Source organism: Theropithecus gelada, chromosome 15, assembly GCF_003255815.1.
Source record: "Theropithecus gelada isolate Dixy chromosome 15, Tgel_1.0, whole genome shotgun sequence".
Classification (NCBI taxonomy): Eukaryota; Metazoa; Chordata; class Mammalia; order Primates; family Cercopithecidae; genus Theropithecus; species Theropithecus gelada.
The window spans coordinates 20385538-20404521 of NC_037683.1; the positions used below are offsets into that span (position 1 = coordinate 20385538).

The following is an 18984-nucleotide window of genomic DNA, read 5'->3' on the forward strand; positions in this document are numbered from 1 at the left end:
TGGTCCAGCCCTGGGACCTGTGCTGCAGATGGCACACATCTGGATGAGTGATGTGGTCTCAGAGGGATCTGGAGAGTTTCCAAACCACCCAGATAATTTGAATAGTGTGGATGCAGCCTTAATGAATACATTAACATTGAAAAACTGACATACACACAACCCACCCGGGAAAAGAGGAAAGAAGTCTTATTCACCTTGATGACTTCTGGGCCTCAGTGCTGATCTTGGTGATTTGTTGGCTCTGATTTTCTCTGTTTGGGACCCGGGCTGCACAATGGGAGGACCCTGAAGTTGTGATGTTGTTTCCCTCTTCATTCCCTATCTTGGCCTGACTCTCCCGTAGGAAGCACCTTGCTTCATGTGCGTGTTAGCGTTGTTTCGGAAGACCAGAACTGCTCTCCCATAAAGTGCAGTAGTAGGGCCTTTATGTACTTGGGTCCCTCGTGTATGAAACTGGAATATTCCTGGTTGGGGTTGTCTTCTGCTCTACCTGGAGTGCCAGGTAGATGGAGAACTCACATTCATTGCAACATCATTTCTTGGGAAAGATTTGTCAGCCTTCAGCTGTCTCCTCCTGCCTTCAAAGTGGGAAATGCTCAAAGGTATTTATGCTGCACTCTGGCCATCTTCTTTCTTTGTGAGAGGGAACGTTATTGATCTTATTCTCCAGGACTCTAGATAATTTTGAAAACTAAGAATATCTGTGATCCATTTAGGGAGAAACAAGTCTGATTTGCTTCCTCCGAGGCAGCGTTCTTCACCAACTTCATTTGAGACACAAATGGTGTGTTTTGTTTGTTCATTTGCCCTTTAAAACAAAAGTCTGTTAAATGTCCCATTATGTCCTTTGGAGAAAACGGCTTTTTCCTTTTCCCCCTAAGATCTTAATATCAGCCGACTCAGATTTGTTGAGTCTTTTATCATATTGTACTTCGATTTGATGTTCCCCATGAATAGCCTTGTTCTTTATAGCATAGCTCCCCATCATCCCCCAGAATGGGATGGGAAAGGTGATGTGCCCACTGGAATCTTAGCTGAGGGAGTAGATGGAGTTAGGGTGAGGGTGAGATGGGAAAGAGCAGAGCCTGCGGTTCTCTGGGAGTACGTGTGGTTCTCCTTTGATGAGAAACAAATCAGAAACAAACCAGAAATGCGTATATTGTCCACAGCATTTCCCGAGCAGCATGACTTGCAAAGTGGGATCTGGGTATGATTCCTGTTCTCTAGTAGCCTATAAATCAGAAAAGGTGGGGGGAAAGCAAGTATATTTTTATTTTTAAAATTCAGTATTTTTTCTCCAATATTTAATTAACCCATAGCATTACCCCAACATTTGGAAAACAGAGAGAATAAATTACCCCTATTTCTGTCACTTTAAAACAAGCACACAGTTAATTAACATTTGGAAGTGTTCCTTCTGTTATTTGTGTGTATGAACATGTGTATGCACATACCTCTGCTGGAATGCAGCTTTGTCTTCTGTTCTTGCTAATTGCTATTATGTCATAGCATCTCATCCCATCTTATGAAAGTGCTGAAACTTAACTGCCTCACTGCTGTTGGACATGTAGGTTATTTCTAGTGATTTGCCATTTTTAATTCTCTAATAAATGTCTTTGGACACAAATCTTTTTCTGTGTTTAGGTTTTTTTTTTCCTTAGAGTTGATTCCCAGATATGTGTCATTAGTAGGTCAAAGGACAGATATAAATATGCAATAGGCATGTAATTTATTTTCATTTATTTATTTATTCTCCCCCGCCCCCCAACAACTTTTAATTTGTAAAAGACTATAAGTAGTTTGAAGGCTCTAATGGAGTTTGTCAGATTTCTTTTTAAGATGCTGGCTCTGGTGTAGAACCTCACCAGCTGGGTACCATGGTTCTCAGTTCCTGCCTGCTGGTAGTTCACATAGACACCACCAAACAAAACACCAAGAACAGGTATCCTGTTGTTGCTGTGTACATTTAAAAAAATATGAGATTGCACCTATTTTCTCATATTTATTTGCTGGTTATTCATGCATTATAGGATAATTAGGTTGAAAATTGATACAGGGGAGTGATTTCAGCAGAGTGTAGTCAGGATGGTGAGCATAGAAAGCCAGGAACTGTATAACTTGTGGACCTGCCTTCTGAGTGCAGGCTATGTGTAAAGAAAGCATGTGGCATGGGTCCTGGCACACTGCAAAGGCTCGAAAGCTTTAGTTACTATTATTATTTACTTATATTGTCATTATTAAGAATGGTTAGAAAACTAACTTTTTTTTTGACGTAGAGAGGAAACCTGGACAAAGGGGCATAATGTAATTGAACTCAAATATTTGTAGGGCTGTCATGTTGACAAGAAATAGACCTTAGTGACTCTAAAGGACAGAAATGGTTCTGAGAAGTAGAAGGTGCTTGTTAAATATTCTGCTAATAGTAACAATAAAACCTGGTTTGTCAGAGCAGATTTAATTTCATTAAAAGGAGGAGCTTTCTAACAATTTGACTTCATATGTTGTTATGAGTTTTACATGATTTATAAAGCCCTTGGCACAGTTCTGGCATGTGGTAGCACTCAGTAAAACAGCTATTTTAATTTTTTTTTTTGGTGAGTTAGTGGCAGAGATGGGACTATAACCCTTTTCTGACTCCGTTTAGAGTTGTTTAGCAACACCATAGGGCAGTGCTTCTGAAGTTTAATGTGCATGTAAATTTCCTGCGAGTCTTGTTAAAATGCAGATTCTTGTCCAGTAAGCCTAGCATGGGGCCTGAGAGTCTGTATTTCTAACAAATTCGGGTGATGATGCTTCTGCTGCCCTAAGGAATACCCTTTGAGTTGCAAGACCAGAGGTAATCCTGAAGACGACTTGTTTCTAGATCTCGTTTTGAAAAAAGTCATTATTCATTTGTTTATTTGTTCAGCAGCGTTATTGAGCATCAGGCATTGATATTAAAACTATGAACACATACATGTCCCCGCCCTGTCTAGGATGTAATCTAGAGAAGCAGAGGGGCAGTTGCGGCAGAGTGTGGTGAGGGCTCTGATGCAGTGAATGCAGAGTCTCAAGGGAGTTGTAGACAGGTGCTCAGCCCTCACTTTGGGGATTAAGGGAAGTTCTTCCTGGAGGAGGAAGGGGAGCTGCCAAGAGGATGAAGAAAGAATAGCTCAAGAGGCAGGGGGAGAGGCAGTAGAGTGCAGAGTAACAGCATGGGGTTTCAAGGAGGGAGTGTTTCATAGTGTGGAACACTCTGAGAAGACAAGAAAGAAAAAAGTACTGAGAACTTCCTGTGAGTCCCATGACCGGTTTCATTAGAGTGAAGGGGACAGAAGCCAGCTTGCAGGGCAAAGAGAAGTGATGAGAAGTGAGGAAATGAGGATAGAGCCAGTTGACACTTGGAGGTTTGGAGGTTGCTTCTTTAGTGGCGGTAGGGCTGGAAGCTGAGCCAGGTATAGTGACTCAGTTCTTTCTGACATCTTAGTTCTATGTCTTCAAAAATAGGTAAGTAGCATGTAGCATGAAGTACATTTCTCTATGTCCATAACATTTAATTTCTTGACCATTCCTGGAAACTGAGAGTTTACTTTTAATTTTGACCAGGTCAGCAGAGGTAAAGAAAAATGAAAGTGAATTTTTACTTCACTGTATCAAGTATTGGCATGGTTATGGTTCTGGAAATGCAGAATAACTTTGATGCTTTTCATATTTCAACTTGGAATGACGTGTTCACGATACTTTCTTTGCTCATCTAAACTTAGGCGAAACTCTTCTCAGATCCGCAGGAGTCAGGGAGGAGCTTCTCTCTGCCTCCTTCCTAACCCCATGTGGATTTCATCTCTCGTTAATAAACAAGGTCTTTGGGGACCTTTCCTGGGCAGTAAAAGCCGCATTGCAGAAGGTGAGAATAGACCCCTTGCAGAAGCCTGGAGAGAGGCAGAGAACACTCAGTGACCAGAGCTGTTGGGGAATCAGAGAGAGACTTTTGTTGTTGTTTTGAGACGGAGTCTCACCCTGTTACCCAGGCTGGAGTACAGTGGTGCTATCTCAGCTCACTGCAAGCTAAGCGCCGCCTCCCAGGCTCACACCATTCTCCTACCTCAGCCTCCCGAGTAGCTGGGATTACAGTCGTCTGCCACCACACCTGGCTAATTTTTTTTTTATTTTTAGTAGAGATGGGGTTTCACAATGTTAGCCAGGATAGTCTCGATCTCCTGACCTCGTGATCTGCCCGCCTCGGCCTCCCAAAGTGCTGGGATTACAGGCGTGAGCCTCCACGCCCGGCCCTGTTTTGTTTTGTTTTGTTTTAAAGATGGGAAAGACTTTCTTCTAATATTTTATTATGAAAAAATTCAGACACAGCAAAGTGAAAAGAATTTTACAGTGAATACCCATATACTCACCACTTAGGTTCTATGCACATTTCCCACCTGCCCATCATCACTCTGTCTCATCTTTCTGATAAATTTTAATTGAAGCTGCAAACATCAGTATACTTCCCCCTAAGTACTTCAGTGTGCATATCTTCAATAAATGCTTATAGTTAAATGAACTATAGAAATTGTAAGCCTGTGTTCACTAAGTTTTACAAGTGTATGTGCCTGTGTAAGGCAAACCCCTATCAAGAGCCTGCATGTCCTCTGTTGTCCAAACCCAATCCCACCCCAGCTGCTCTTCTGATTTTGTCCCACTATGGATTAATTTTGCCTAGACCGTCATATAAGTGGAGTCCTACAGTATATTCTCTTTTGTATATATTCTTTTACTCAGCATTATGTTTTTAAGATTCATCTATGTTGTTAGTGCATCAAGTTTGTTCCTTTTTATTGCCAAGTAGTATTCCATTGCATGAATGGATTACGTTGTTTATTCATTCTGCTATTAATGGACACTTGGGTAAAAGGTGATATGAGCATTCATGTACAATTCTTTGTTGGGACATACCTTTTTTTTTTTTTTTTAAACTTAATGAGTACCTGCGAGTAGAATTCCTGAGTCATAGGGTTATTAGTTTTATAAGAAATGCCAATGCTTTGTCCAAACCTTTTATATTCCCACCAACAAGTTTGATAGTTCCAGTTAGTCTTTATCATGGTGAGAATGTTACGGTAATGAGGGAAGAAACCAAAAGAGAAAGAGGGTTCCTTACCCATATTTATAAACTTTTATACCTCAGTAGGTATATTTATGCATGTCTAGTCTGTTTTGTGCTTGATAGGATAGTGGGATATGGTTTTTGATCATCACTTCTGTTTGATCCTGATTGCAGATTTAGATACGGTTAGATTGAATGTGTTCTGACCCTGGGAAGTTTCTATAAAAACTGAACTCAGTTGCCTTTGTTTTGTTTTTCTTCCAAAACAATGTTTTTCTTCTGAAAGGAAAATCAGAGAGTTGGACTGGAGAGCTATGGGGATAATTGACTAAATGTAGGGATTCAGAAATAAAACTTGAACTAGAACCCTAGGTATCTCACATGTACAACACACCCAACAAATGACCCAGTAGTCCGTGGTTTCAGCACCTTCGGTGTAGACTATTTTGTTTTGTTTTTGTTTTCGAGACAGGGTCTTACTCTGTTGCCCAGGCTGGAGTGCAGTGGTGTGATCACGGCTCACTGCAGCCTCAACCTCCCTGGGCTCAGGTGATCCTTCTGCCTCAGTCTCCTGGGACTACAGGCATGTGCCACCACACCCGGAGAATTTTTGTACTTTTTGTAGAGACAAGTGTCTCACTCTGTTGTCCTGACTGGTCTTGAACTGCTAGGCTCAAGCAATCTGCCTGCCTAGGGCTCCCAAAGTGCTAAGATTACAGGTGTGAGCCACCGCACCTGGCCAGACTCTTTTATTGGTGAGATAAGATTTGGTATAATTTTGACATAGCTTCGATTGGTTCCTTACCCGGGAGTGGCTGGCCACCTTTTCTCTCATTTTTAATTTGGTTAATTCAGGTGCCCCATGAATAGAATTTTTGCTTTTCCGGAGAGCTGAGAACTGGCTTTCTTGAGAACTTTGTACCATCCATTTTGTAGCACTCAGAAGCTTTGGGATTTACACTTCTTTGAAGCATTAGGGATTTATGCAGTCTTTATAAATAACTCTCCTTCATTTCCAAAAGCATAAAGTTATCGTCAGGCAAGCGTGATACTCTCCTCATTAGAGATGAAGACTTTTTGTCAGCAAAATGACAGTGTTGCCAGGACTGCCCATCTCAGAGGTGTGACAGTCGAACAAGAAGAGGTTTATGCCTTGTGCTAAATAGGAGAAATGATGCATTAATTGGGCACACCATAAATTTCATTTATTACTTTCTTGCTATTTGATATTTGCAATTCCATCAATAGCTGTTTTCCAAAATCTTGTTACTTTTATATAATCTGAAAGTGAATTTAGCAAAGGCAGGAGTGGCAGTGGCATACAGCATATTTAATTTACGGCAGCTAAGGAAGGGCCATGCAAGGGCAAGGGGAAATGTCTTTAGTTGTTTTCTTGGGGAATTTGTCCTTAAATTATGCTTGATCCAGGCAGCTGGTGTGATTCGCCACAACTAGCAACTCTAACTTTGGTTAATTTTTATTTCATGGCTTTGGCATTTGTTTGTTCCTCTTTTTTGTTTGCCTTTTGTTTTGCATTAAAAAAAAAAAGACATCACTGACTTATTCATACATATTCATGCTGCACACTTTTTTGGGTTGCATTTTCACATCATTCCATGCTCCATGTAGCTTATGGCTAGCAAGGAGGATGAGGACACGATCAAAATTGGAGAGGATGACGAGAATAACTTCCTGAGTGACCAGCATTTGCAGCAGAGTAATGAGGTAGGAACCTTGCAGTTAACTCCTTATTTCATCTATTCCACTCTATGTCCAAACCAGTCTTCGAGTCTGGAATGAGTCCAGTGAGTTTTCTGTTCATTCTGCCTATATCGTGTACCTTTCATGTGCCAGTGGAAAGCAAAGACTAGGTCTCTTCCCTCTTAGAAGTTAAAAACTGGACCGGCCGGGCGCGGTGGCTCACGCCTGTAATCCCAGCACTTTGGGAGGCCGAGACGGGCGGATCACGAGGTCAGGAGATCGAGACCATCCTGGCTAACACGGTGAAACCCCGTCTCTACTAAAAAATACAAAAAACTAGCCGGGCGAGGTGGCGGGCGCCTGTAGTCCCAGCTACTCGGGAGGCTGAGGCAGGAGAATGGCGTGAACCCGGGAGGCGGAGCTTGCAGTGAGCTGAGATCTGGCCACTGTACTCCAGCCTGGGCGACAGAGCGAGACTCCGTCTCAAAAAAAAAAAAAAAAAACTGGGTGACAGAGCCAGTCGTGAAACATGAAAACAAGCGTATACTTGCAAATAAAAATGGACGTGTTATAGTAGAATAGCAGGCATTAGATGTTTGACCTGGACAAATCTTCAGTGAGCTAATCCAACGCATTTTATGAATTAGGAACTGAAGCCTTTGAGGAGTGATGATTTATTTGGGGCAGAGAGTAAATCAGTGATAGAGTTGGGATAAGAACCCTTGTTTCTGGACTGTGTGAACTACCAGATCATTTGGTTGAGGCGTAAAGACCTACTGATGGAACTTAGCTCCCCTTCCTAGGGGCACTCTGCAGTCTCCTCATCTGGAACCCACATTACTGTCATTTGGGCATTGTGAGAATCTGACCCCCGTCCACATAGAGCACTCTTCCAATCACATTGATACTGAACATTTGGAGCAAGCAGTCTCCAACCCTCTATTTCATAAAATGTGTGGGAGACTCCAAGCAGTCTCCAAAGTTGAAAGAACCCTAGAGACTGGGATGTGGTGGGGGTAAGATGCTACAGATTTGGCATTTTTGGCCTTCAGGGTGTTCAAGTTTGTGGAGTCACAAAGGGAAGATCTTCAAATATAGATAGTTTTAGAAAGCAAAGTAATTAAAAGTGCAACCAGATGAACCTCATTCGAAGTCTTAGCTTTGGCACTACTATCTCTGTGACCTTGGTTAATTAGTGTTTAACCTCTAAGCCTGAGTTTCCTCATCAATGAGGATAGTAATACTTCCTTTTAGGATTGTGATATTTAAATAGAAAGGCATGTAATAAGTGCTCAGTAAATAATAATTATTGTTTTTATTATTCTGTATGTTTCCTTCTTTGGAGGTTGCTTATTAGTTGGATTTAATAACTAGATTGGTGGCCAAGAAGACACTATAAATAACAACTCATTTGTGTAGGTCTTGTCTTCCATTTAAAAATCTTAATCATTTCACCAGTGTGGAGAGATGGGGGTGATGGCTAGTGTGTATATCACCAGCAGTAATGAAGTCAAGAGGAATTATTTATAGACTGGTAGAAGAAATTTACAACTTTGGATAGGGGAGAAAGAATGCTAATTGCAGCACCTCAAAGACATGCCCAGTACAGGCTTTAACTAGATGCGTCTTTGGTACCACTCCTCTGGGACCCTCAGTGACCCAAGAAGGTGGATCCGTAAATAACATCTCCATGGGAATTAGGAACTCTCTACCTTCCTAATGAGAAAGATCAAAGCCATGTTAAATCGTATGTGTCTGTAAAGAGTAAGTCAGCTTTCTGATACATAATAAGGAGGATACATTGCAAGAAGAATATAATAAGCACTCAAATCATTGTTAATGACATGGGTTCCCTACTCTTCTTAGAAAGAACTTTCAAGGAGTGGGCCGTAGGGGTGGGAGAATGCATTTCCGGTGTGCACCTGTAGTGAGTAAGACAAGTAACCTGAGGTGGTCTCATTTCATTCTCCTAAGAACTGCGGGCGGTACCATTACTACCCCCATTTTATAGGTGAGGAAACTGAGGGTGAGGAGATGTGATGTAAACATCTCTATCCTCTTTCTAGAACATCTCCCTGCGTTAAAGTGAATACGTGCGTACCTGCCTGCCTGTGTCTCTCTCTCTTCCTCCTTCTCCTCCCCTTTCCTTTTCTGTTTCTCTCTGGCTCAGTGTGTCTGGCTTATTTGCACTTACTCACTTACCCTGCATCTCCATCCTCTCTCCACACACCCGCTTCCCTTACTCCTTATTCTATTATTTGACCAAATACTTTTATTTGCAGATTATGAAAGACCTTTCCAAAGGAGGCTGCAAAAATGGATACTTAAGGCACACGGAGCCTAAGATTTTAGAATCCGATGGGGCCCACGCACCTGGCTGCCTAGAAGAGGGCGTGTTCATAAACCTGCTTGCCCCTTTGTTCAATGAGAAGGCCACGTTGTTACTGGAATCCAGGTAGACATGAGGCCCAGACATTCCTTTGTTTCTCTAGTTCTAGGGGAGAACAAACTCATTTTGCTAAATGGGTTTAGATGATGGTGCTGTGTAATTTACCTGAGAGAGCTCCTGAAATGGCTTGGAAGGAATCTTGCCAGTCATGCAATTAAGTAATTAGGCTGCATGCTAGTGGCTGTGAGGGGACGTCAGCAAAGCCTCATGTAAGCCCATTATAAAGAGGAGAAAGGAAGCTTTCTTTGAGAATTATTCCTGGGAGCCCCAGAAAGGGCTGCCTTGCTGTCAGCGAGAGGAATCAGCCCTACCGAAATCTCTCCCAGTTTCGACAACAGCTTAAAAAATATCATTGTAGTTGTGATTCTGCTGTTTTTGTTGAGCTTGAATTAAAGTTGTCTTCTCATTGTATCTGTTGGGAGCCATTCCTATGTGAGGAGATACTACAGGTTGTTTTCCTTAAAACAAAAAAGGAGAAATATTCCGTACATTTGTGTTTTTTCAATTAATCCTTTGGGAGTAATTTTTCCCCCTTTCATGTTCTTCCTAGTCCATCCATAACAGCTGCTTGGGCTTTGGAACCAAAAAGAGCTGTCTTTTTATCTCTCAGTGCCTCAGTTTATCTGATTACTTCTTAGGGTTGCTGTGGGGAGTAAGAAAAAAAACAAGAAAAATGGCTGGCGTGTGGTGTGGTGCGTGTTCAATAACAGTTTTCAGTTCTCCTCCCGAATAGGTAGAGAAATAGAGCAGTAATGATTGCCCATGACTCTTGACAAGAGCCAGGAACACTAATATTTCTTGTATCATTGATGGACTAAGCCTTATGGGCATTTCTTCAGCGGAAAAATGGGATTGAAGCACTCTGTTTTTGTGAGCTCAGCAAACCTGACTCCTCCCCAATCCCTGACGTCTGTCCAATATTTTTCTAGCATGAGTCTTCTTGGAAGACATGCTCAGTGGCAGTTCTTGCTTATTATCACAAGTAGTTAGATGACCGTAGTAGTTAGTGCTTGGGAAATGGAGGATTTCCTGAACATCGTGATCCCTAATTTTACTTCAGAGTTAAAAGACACTTTTGTGTGAGGGCCATGTGGGAATGTACTTGGGTGATGTGAATCAGGGAGAGTGCAGTGGGCTGTGGTAGGAGCGTGGTGAATTGGCCGGTTGGGGGAAATGAAATGCTTCCTTCTGGCAATGGAAGCGTTTCAGTCCCAGCTGAAATGGGAGTCAGAAAGGTCTGGAATCTCAGCTTTGCTCTGCCACTTGGTTGGGGGATCCTGAACCTTTATGAGCCCATTTATTCATCTGTAAAATGGGCTTTTAAAGAATCCCCCTCTCGCAGTCTTATTGTGAGGATTCAGTGTATTTAGAGGATTTGGCACATGGTAAGTGCTTAGGAAATGTCAATTCCTCTTCCCTTATACCTTCCTCATGGCACAGATGCCCAGGAAGGGGATATAAACAATATTTGGGCTCTGAGAAGTCTCTTGGACTGAACCATTGAAAAGGTCCGGCTTACAGTTATAGCTTAATGAATCTGCTGTTCAGATTTCTAGCAAAATAACACTTGAAATATTTTATTTAATAGCACCACCACTTTAGTATATTATAATGGCCTCTTTCACCACCTTTTACTACCCATGTGTAAAGTATTTTTCCTCGGTTTTATTGTGTTGTTTGGTGGTGAGTAATGGTCTTCCTTTGGCTAGCCAAATAACAATTGTCATTATTTTTTATCTATATTAAAAAGGCGAAGGAAAGGAAAATTTAGTTTAACATCTGAAGCTTGAAATGCCAGAAATATTTTGAAAGTCTGGGTTTACTATAGTTTGAGGTTGTTTCTGTTGTCTAGATAATTTCACATTAGAGGTGAAAAATGTACCATACGTTTAAATTTTGTTGTTAACCCCATTTTGGTGTGCTATAGCTATTTAAATGGAGTTGACTCTGCCCCCATCTAGATAATAGAAATCTGGATATGCAGAGGGCCTTCTCCCTCCCCTCAGAGGGCTCAGTGGGAAAGATAACACAGGGGTGCCTGTCATTGCCAGTGGCAGCAAAGATCGGAGGAAGGGAAGGTCAGAGTATGTTAAAGGAGTTGTAGAGTACAGCCTGACTGTTTCACAGGGTTTCTAGAAATAGAACAGGTAGTAGAAACCGAAGTGAGAAGAAAAAAGAGCTAACACCGATGAGGACCTTCTGTCCCCTTCTTTTGCTGACTGCCACCACCTCACCCAGACCTGCATTTTCTTTCTCCTGGGAGTTAGCAACAGCTTTCCAGCTGTTCTCTTCTCTCTACTTCCCCCATTTATTTTCGCATAACTTTCTGTCCCAGTTTCATAACTCTGTCTTCTTATGATCTTTTCCCTTTAGTTTTTAGATGATTTATACATACTTAAAAATCTTCTTCAGATTGCTTTATTGTTTCTGTTTCCTCAATTGTGAAATCTTTCATTAGGTTGTTGTCTTTTTAATAGCCCTCTTCTTACAGCTGTGGGTTTTCTCCCCTGTTTCTGATCTTTGGATACTTTTATCTTGATTTTTGAGCACTATAGTGTACCTTACACTATTTTTTAGGTGTGCATATTTTGCAGTTATTACTCTGTGATTAGACCAGCATGAGGGGAGCTCCTCTGTGTGTGAGGCCTCTCTGTCCATTCTCTATGCAGCAGCAGCCAGAGTCACCTTTCTTGATTTTTTTTTTTTTCTTTTTTTTTTTTGGACACAAAGTTTGGCTCTATTGCTCAGGCTGGAGTGCAGTGGCACGATCTCAGTTCACTGCAGCCTCCTGTGTTCAAGCCATCCTCCCACCTCAGCCTCCCGAGTAGCTGGGACTACAGGCACATGCCATCATCCCTGGCTAATTTTTTGTATTTTTTGTAGAGATAGGGTTTCGCCATGTTGCCCAGGCTGGTCTCGAATTCGTGAGCCCAAGCTGTCTGCCTGCCCTGGACTCCCAAAGCGCTGGGATGATAGGCGTGAACCACGACGCCCGGCCTGGAGTCACCTTTCTGAAGCACGTGTGTGACCAGCCCGGTCCATTGCAAGGCCTTTCAGTGGCCTTCCTTTTTTTTTTTCTCAATGTGTTGTACAGGACTCTTCGTTTCTTCCCTGCCCATCTTTCCAGCCTCACCCCTTCTTCGCCACTTGACTCTGTTCCTGTTGTTTTCCATGCTTAGACTGTTCCATTTCCCCTCCTCGAGGCTTCCATGCTTAGACTGTTCTCATTGATGTTAGAAACCCTCCGCTGTCTGGGATGGTTGCCCTGTAACCCTCATAATTTGTTTACATATGTTTCTCTAAAATCAGTCCATGTCCTCCTGGGACAGTTTTATATCCCCAGTGGCCACTGCAGTGCCCAGCACAAGAAACACACAAGGGAGTCTTCTTGAGTTATTCCACCTGAGCACCATTCCAGGTGTTTTACATGCTGGCTTAGTTTTGCTTCCCTGGAAAGCAGAGCCTGAGATTCGGATTAGAGTATAAGGGATTTGTTTGGGATTTGACATCAGGGAGCAGGAATGAGGGCTCAGGGAGAGTAAGACAGGAATGAAAGCAGAACCAATAAGGGTGCAGTAATGATCTGGTTACTGCTGGGGACCCTCTAAGGGACTGTATATTACTATGCCTGTGTGGTCCGTCTGAAGGATGGGAGACTGGGACATTTACGCAACAGCTGTCTTCTCCCACTGGTTGAGAGTTTCCCCAGAAATGGAAACTGTTTCACACTTCCACACTGCTTTACTGGCTTGCTCATAGAGCTTTGGAAAAAGCCCCAAGGCAGCAGAGATATAGAGGGTGTTTGAGGTGGGACTGTGTCTATGGGAACTGTCCACGCAGCAGCAGCTGAAGTCAGAGGTGTGCCAAGGGTATGTGACAAGGAGCATGGAAAGTATCTGCTGCCTATACACTTATCTCGTTTAATCCTCATAGCTGTCTTGTGGAGGAATACTTATCTTCTTTTCAGAGAATTGCGGAGTTAGAATATGAAGGGATTTTTATCTGTCTTCAAAACCAATGCATTTTCTACTATGCCTGTATACAGATATTCCTTCATTACCACCTCTTTGTTAAGCACCCATTGTGCACCAAGATGGATTAGGTCATCGATGGACTAGCCAGGTTGGCCAGATTAGTCTAAAGCCGTACTTGCTCCTGGATATAGAAATGGGGCCAGGGCTAGGAGGTTGGCTGGCGGGGTAGAGTCAGGGAGGACCCTGTAATTGTCATGGACACCTTATAATCCTGTTTTTTTCTACTTGGGCCCAGCCTGCATTCACATATTCATGTGACCCACCCACTTGCTGTGTACCTTGTGTCAAATTAATTCTACTCTTCTTGTCCTTGAAATGACATGGTAGTACCTGCCTTGTTTGGTTGCTGTGAGGTTACACAGGATAAAATACTGGATGTGGGTCCTGGCACGTTGTGGGTACACACTGTATTTAGTTTTGATGGAATCTGGGCAACAGTAGGTGGGGATAACTTGGGATACTGGCTAGGGGACAAGGCCTAGCAGAAAGCTTGATTCTTCCACTTCCTTCCCTTTTGGAAAAACAGGCCAGACCTTCTGAAAGTGGTACGGGAACTGCTTCTGGGACATCTGTGCTTGACAGAGCAGGAAGTTTCTGGAGAACACCTTGGTGGTAAAACTGAGAAGACACCCAAGCAAAAAGGTGAACTTGTCCATTTTGTCCAAACCAACTCATTTTCCAAGCCACATGATGAACTGAAGTTGTCTTGTGAGGCCCAGCTAGTAAAGGCAGGCGAAGTGCCCAAGGTGGAGCTGAAAGATGCCTCAGTGCAGACTGTGGCCACGGAGGGCGACCTGCTCAGAACCAAGCACGAAGCAGTGAGAGAGGCTTGGGAAGAGAAACCGATCAACACTGCACTCAGAGCACAGCATCGGCCAGAGAACCTGCACGGGGTGCCTGGGTGGCAGGCTGCCCTCCTTTCCCTCCCTGGTGGGACCAATAGAGTAAGTTTTTCCATGTATTAATTATGTACTTACTTTATACAAACAAAAAACTTTAAAAATCACCTTTAATCTTACCACTTTCTTCCCATTTATATGATGAGAATGTCCAGTGTCTCTCTCTGCTTGCACTTACCCTAGCCTCCACCCAGAGCTGTGTGTCCTCGCTGACCTTCCCCTGGCTCTCCTTCCCCTCACTCCCTTTGTCTGTCTTCCTCCATCTCAGCCCTAATTTATCTGTATATTGTGACATTTATGTGTTTTCCTTAGAAAAAACACATGTGAAGTCTTGTTTATACATCTGTCTATAGCTGTCTATTTCATGTTATGAGGAACATCTTTCCTTGTAATGGCTACATAAGGTTGCATTGTGGAGATGTCCCAAAATCTATACAGTTTTCATTGTATTGATGAACATTTGCTTTTGCAGGTTGCAGTCAAATGGTCATAACCTGACTTCAGGGATAGGGATGAGAACCTAGGTTTTATCTTGTGCAGACTTTGTGTAGGAGAGGTATTATTCTGAGGGCTTCCTCTATAATCTTTTATCCTGACAACACTCATCAAAGATCTGGAAGCCACACCCCATGTTCCTGTTGTTAACCAGTGGTTGAACTGAGACTCCCACTGTACCTGACTGCACAGCCACACCCTTTCCCTGGATCAGGCTACCTTCCAACCCTGGTGGTGTGAAATGATAAAGTCTGGGTTTGTTGAGTGAATGTTTGCATGTTGATTTTCCTTCAGCTCATATACTGTCTCTAAGCCCTGCACATCCTGTCAAATATGCCAGATTGTTAAAAACAGGTTCTTTTGGCAATGTTTGATTGGACCCTTATGAAAATCCTCTTGAGGTCATGGCTTGAACCCCCCACCCCTGCCACCGTATGGCCAAGAATCCCCATAGAAGGGAGATGTGTTCTGGGAGAGAAGGAAATAGGTCGTGTTTCTAATAGTGGTTCAGTGAAGGCTGTTGATATTCTTGTTTCTGATGGGTGTTTTGTATTTGAGAAATCAACTGTACACACTGCTTTATAGCATCAGAATGGAGAATTAAGTTTATTTTCTGACCACTAAATTACTGCTTTTGCGCATACAAAAGAGAGTTAGATATATCATTAGCAAAATTGCTTTTGATTGTTTTAAATTATGCACCAAAACTGTAATTTCTAGAAAAGGGTTTTCTAAAGATATCAGTAGAGACCAGAGAGAGAGAGAGAGAGACAGAGAGAGAGAGAGAGAGAGACTGCCGTTATATTAACGGTACTAGAAATGCAAATTTGTGCAGTTTGGCTAGAATAGAAATGCTCTCATCTGCCCCAGCTCCTTCAGTTTGTACCTGTATATCAGGAAAACTAGGTGTCTTTTGTTTGTTTGGTTTTTTGGTTTGAATTTTTCATTGTATGAGAGATGTTATTCTGTGTTCAGGAAAACTGGAGAATTGAATGGACTTAATTTCCCCCAAATATATGAAAATAGATATTTTTTTAGTTTGAAATTATTCTTCTTGCTATGTCTTCAAAAGGAAGGAAACCGTATTTGTTTATTATTGTTATTATTATTATTATTATTATTATTTGAGACGGAGTCTCGCTCTGTCGCCCAGGCTGGAGTGCAGTGGTCGGATCTCAGCTCACTGCAAGCTCCGCCTCCTGGGTTTACGCCATTCTCCTGGCTCAGCCTCCCAAATAAGTGGGACTACAGGCGCCCGCCACCTCGCCCGGCTAGTTTTTTGTATTTTTTAGTAGAGACGGGGTTTCACCATGTTTGCCAGGATGGTCTCGATCTCCTGACCTCGTGATCCGCCCGTCTCGGCCTCCCAAAGTGCTGGGATTACAGGCTTGAGCCACCGCGCCCGGCCTTGTTTATTATTTTTAGTATCTGTTAGGGATTGTGCTGGATACTCTGTGTGTGTCTGTGTGTATGTATATACATATATATATAATCTCACTTAATATTCTCAACAAGAATATGAATTTGGTAGGTATTACTTACATTTTACTTTTGAAGAAATACTGGCTCAGAAAACTGTCCAGAGTGACTTAGCTGGTAAGTGGAGTGATAGGGATATAAACTAAAGTCTGGTTTTAGGTGCAGACAGAGATACTATAAACCTGCCTTTCTCTGGGAGAGAAGAGCCCTCCCATCACCACCATGGCCTCCAGTCTATGCAAAGTAGAAGGAAATTTAATGATATTCTTTGTGGTCTTTGGTAGTTAAGGAGTTGATAATCCTATGGCTTACCTCTTTTAATAGGAGACTCCGATACCCTGTTAAAAGGAATATCACTGCAGCCTGAGGGTAAGACAAGGAGACCAGATATCCTTCCAGTTGTTTAGTTATAGAGACAAGGAGACCAGGTATCCTTTCAATTGTTTAGTACAGACAAGAGGACGGACTTTACTGATACACATGTGTTTGCATTGGGCCTAGCCACTTACCTGCTTTGAGTCTTTGGCAAGTGTCTAGTACAGTACCTTGTACATGGTAGGAGCTTGGAGTGTGTGAGTTCCTGTTTCCCTTCCATTCCTAAGGAAGAAGTTCCAATGTGACATCTTTAATAATGTGGTAGGTGGGACTCTGTTCAGAGTCCATAAGGTAGCATTTTGTGTGGTGTTATTTTAGAACGAGCATTAGGTTGACTGACGGCAGTCTTCCAGCTTGAAATTGGCTTTGGCATTTGTGCACTTGCAGATATCTTTTCTGCTGCCATATGACACACAGATTTGGATCCAGGAATAAAGATTGGTGGAGACTGAGGACCAAGCAAATGATTGTTATTTTCCAGCCCTCTTTGCTGAGGCGTCCACCTCCTCCCACGTGGTCTCCTTTTGCCACCTCAAACTGTTCTTATCCTTGAACCTACTCTTTCCTCTTACCTGAAATTTCAGAGCAGAAAGCATCTCACTTTTCTGAACTGAGCACTGGACCCTGAAGAGCTAGTCTTAGGTCTGACTCTTGAACCTTCTTGCACTGTGACATTGGACTAGTTGTTTGACATCTCAGTTCTTCATCTGGAAAGTAGGCGTGATAACGTCTCTTATCCTGTGAGTTCTGGGACTGCAGAGTTCACTTCAGGATTATGGGAAAGTGTGCTTGAAAGCATTTTATATCCTAGAATGTTCAAGAAGGGGCCCTTACTCTTCTTTCCTTCTTAAGAGACCTCAGTGATCTCATTTCTTGGGTCCCAAATATTTTCTCTTTTCTTCTTGGGTTCCTTCTCCTCTGCTATTTAAAAACTTAAAAAAAAAAAAAAAGCTTTATTAAGATTTAATTCACATATCATCCAATGCATCCCTTTAAGGTATACAATTCAGTGGGTTTTTTTTTTTTTTTGGTCTATTGTACAATTTAGAGTTGTACAACAGTTTTAGAACATTTTCATCATCCCAAAAGAAACCTTGTACTCATTAACAGTCACTTCCCATTTCCCCCCAACTCGCCCACCCCAGCCCTAGGCAACCACGAATCTACTTTGTGTCTCTTTTGATTTGCCTATTCTGGATTATTTTATATAAATGGAATCATGCCATGCGTGGTTTTTGGTGACTAGCTTCTTCCACTTAGCATACTGTTTTTGAGGTTCATTCACGTTGTAGCATGTGTCAGTACTTCATTTATTTTTATTGCCAAACAGTATTCCATAGTGTATCCATATGGATATACCGCATTTATTAGTTGATGCACATTTGAGCTATTTCCACTTTTGGTTATTAGAAATAATGTTGCTATTCATGTACAAATTTGGGGGTGATAATGTTTTTATTTCTCTTGAGTATATATACCTAGGAGTAGAATTGATGGGTAAGATGGTAACTCTGTTTAATCCTTTTGAGGAACTGCCAGACTGTTTTCTAAAGCGCCTGTACCCTCTTTACGTTCTCACCGGCAGTGTGTGAGGGTTCCAGTTTCTCCACTTCTTCATCAACACTTGTTGTTGTCCTTTGATTATAGCCATCCTAATACGTATGAAGTAGTGGTATTTTATTGTGATTTGATAGACATTTTCCTTGGTGACTAATGATGTTGAGCATCTTTTCACATGCTTATTTGCCATGTACATATCTCCTTTGGAGAAATGACTATCAGAGTTTTTACTCATCTTTTAATTGGATTATTTGTTTTTATTATTGAGTTGTAGTATTTCTTTAAATATAGTCTGGATTTAAGTTCCTCTGCCCAGCTTTTGAATGTTTAAAATTCCCCAGTTGAAAGAGACCCCCATTTGGCCTCTTAAGTTATTGTTTAATATGTTCATTCCACAAATAGCTGTTGAGTACCTACTGTGTACTAGTTCTTATGCTAGAAGCTGTACAGAGAGTATGGCCAAGATATGCAAAGCCTCTTAACCCTGGAGCTTACAGGTTGGTGCAGAAGATAGACAAGGAACAGATAATTTCACAGGCATTTAATTAAAATGATAACTGACGTTCTCTGAGGGGATATGTAGAGGACAGTGAGTGTGTAATAGGGAGCTCTGCCTTGGTCTTAGAAATTAAGGCCCATTTTCCTGAGGAAGGCCCATTTGAGCTGAGTCTTAATGAATGCTGTTAGAGTTAGTCGGGGAAGTGGGAAGGAGTGAGTGTTCTGGGCAAAGGGGTTGGCATATGCTAAGGTCCTGAGGTGGAAGGAAGGCATTTTGAGGGACCAAGGTCATTGTTGTTGAAGAGCAGGGTAAAGTGGAAGGGGGTGTAATTCAGGCTGTAGGTCTTGCAGGACTTTGTAAGTTGTGGTATGGACCTTGACCTTTGTCTTGAGAGAACTGGGAAGCAATTAAAATAG

At 42.2% G+C, this 18984-nt stretch overlaps 1 protein-coding gene across 4 annotated transcripts in view; it reads left to right on the plus strand.

Moving 5' to 3' along the window:
* Positions 1–18984, plus strand: part of CDK5RAP2 (CDK5 regulatory subunit associated protein 2) — a 185775-nt gene that overhangs the window by 108678 nt on the left and 58113 nt on the right. For 3 of the 4 annotated variants that reach the window (XM_025359182.1, XM_025359184.1, XM_025359183.1), the window contains exons 19-21: positions 6707–6802; positions 9061–9233; positions 13788–14205. The exons of the other annotated variant lie outside the window; for it this stretch is intronic. In XM_025359182.1, coding sequence (XP_025214967.1) covers positions 6707–6802; positions 9061–9233; positions 13788–14205 — 687 coding nt within the window. The remainder of the gene's footprint in view (positions 1–6706; positions 6803–9060; positions 9234–13787; positions 14206–18984) is intronic. 4 annotated transcript variants of the gene reach the window in all.